A 1,269-nucleotide genomic window follows, 5' to 3' on the forward strand; every position below is an offset into this window, starting at 1 on the left:
TTACAGAAATATTTTTTCTTGACATAGTTCTCCTGCTCATCTCAATCTTTGATATATTAATTTTTGCTATATCTGGCAATGCTTTCTAGTACAACAGAAAAAAATTCAGTCACTTTGCCTTCAAAAATGACCATTAAAAAAATCAACAAAAATAATGTGATATAATCAAAGCACCATGAATCATGGAAAACAGCTATTTCATGAATTAAGAACTATCTTAATATTCTTAGGATCACAATGGTATTTCCTTAGGCAATTTGGAAGTAATCTAAAAATTAATAGATTATTAAATAGGTTATGATACACGTTCCCATCACTGCTATTTAGACATCAGGACAAAAGTTATGCCTTATACTTTCTCAACAGTTAAGTAACACCCTGCTGGTTTTTACTATAACTGATGAAAGGTAAAGTATGGTAAACTGGATGCATGTAACAAACATGGGAGGTCGTAATGTGTTTCCAGGATATGGCATCTTGCCATCGACCACAGCCTCTTGGAACAAGACGAAGTCAATGAAATAGTTAACAGATGTTAGCCATACTTGAAATATAAAAGTTGTATTGCTAAAAATTATGTAGGGTCAGATGGAGATTTGGCTCTTGGTCTATAACTTAACTGACTTGGCAAATGAGAAGTTGAGATCCAGAGGCATAACACATAATATTGAGGCCACACACTCTGCAGGAGCTCATAAACTACTGACAATATGTACACTGTGCTAAGCCTGCTTGATTAAGTATTAACACAGTATCTGATACTTAGCAAAATCTGAAGTCAATTTTCCTGTCTACTAAATTAAAAAGTTATTTCTATGAGAGCAAAAGAGACTTTTTTTCTAAGTTCAAAAGTATGACTACAAGCTTCATTATTTATTCTCAGCTTGCAATTTACCTGGTGACTGGGATTGCTTTCTGTAGACTTCATAATCTATTCAGTTATAATCTTTTTGAAGAATATCTCTTGCCCCCCTCCTCTTACTTCACATTTCAGAACAAGTTGACATTAATGATTTTTAGGTGAGCATGTATATGTAGCTGAAATTGATCTTCTCAACCTTAAGTCATAAATCCATCCAACTCAAACACTGAAGGAGGCTCGTGCTACTTTAGAGTTCGTGGTTTTATTCACAGCTTTGCAAATATAGTCACCGGCTTCCATCACTTTGTAAAGATTCACACCCTGGTATGGAAAAGAAGAGATACCAGGAGGGAAGGGGGATTAGAGAGAAAAAATACAAGACAGATCCCTTTTAATTTCATTAGTAG

General features: G+C 34.4%; 1 protein-coding gene across 3 annotated transcripts in view; it reads right to left on the bottom strand.

The window, feature by feature from the left end:
* Positions 1–841: 841 nt before the first annotated feature.
* Positions 842–1,269, bottom strand: part of HMGCLL1 (3-hydroxymethyl-3-methylglutaryl-CoA lyase-like 1) — a 173,760-nt gene continuing 173,332 nt past the window's right edge. For all 3 annotated transcript variants that reach the window (XM_012648712.1, XM_012648714.1, XM_012648713.1), the window contains one exon: positions 842–1,183. In XM_012648712.1, coding sequence (XP_012504166.1) covers positions 1,082–1,183 — 102 coding nt within the window. In that variant the 3' untranslated portion in view covers positions 842–1,081. The remainder of the gene's footprint in view (positions 1,184–1,269) is intronic.

This window comes from Propithecus coquereli, unplaced genomic scaffold (genome assembly GCF_000956105.1).
Source record: "Propithecus coquereli isolate 6110/MARCELLA unplaced genomic scaffold, Pcoq_1.0 Scaffold292, whole genome shotgun sequence".
Lineage (NCBI taxonomy): Eukaryota > Metazoa > Chordata > Mammalia > Primates > Indriidae > Propithecus > Propithecus coquereli.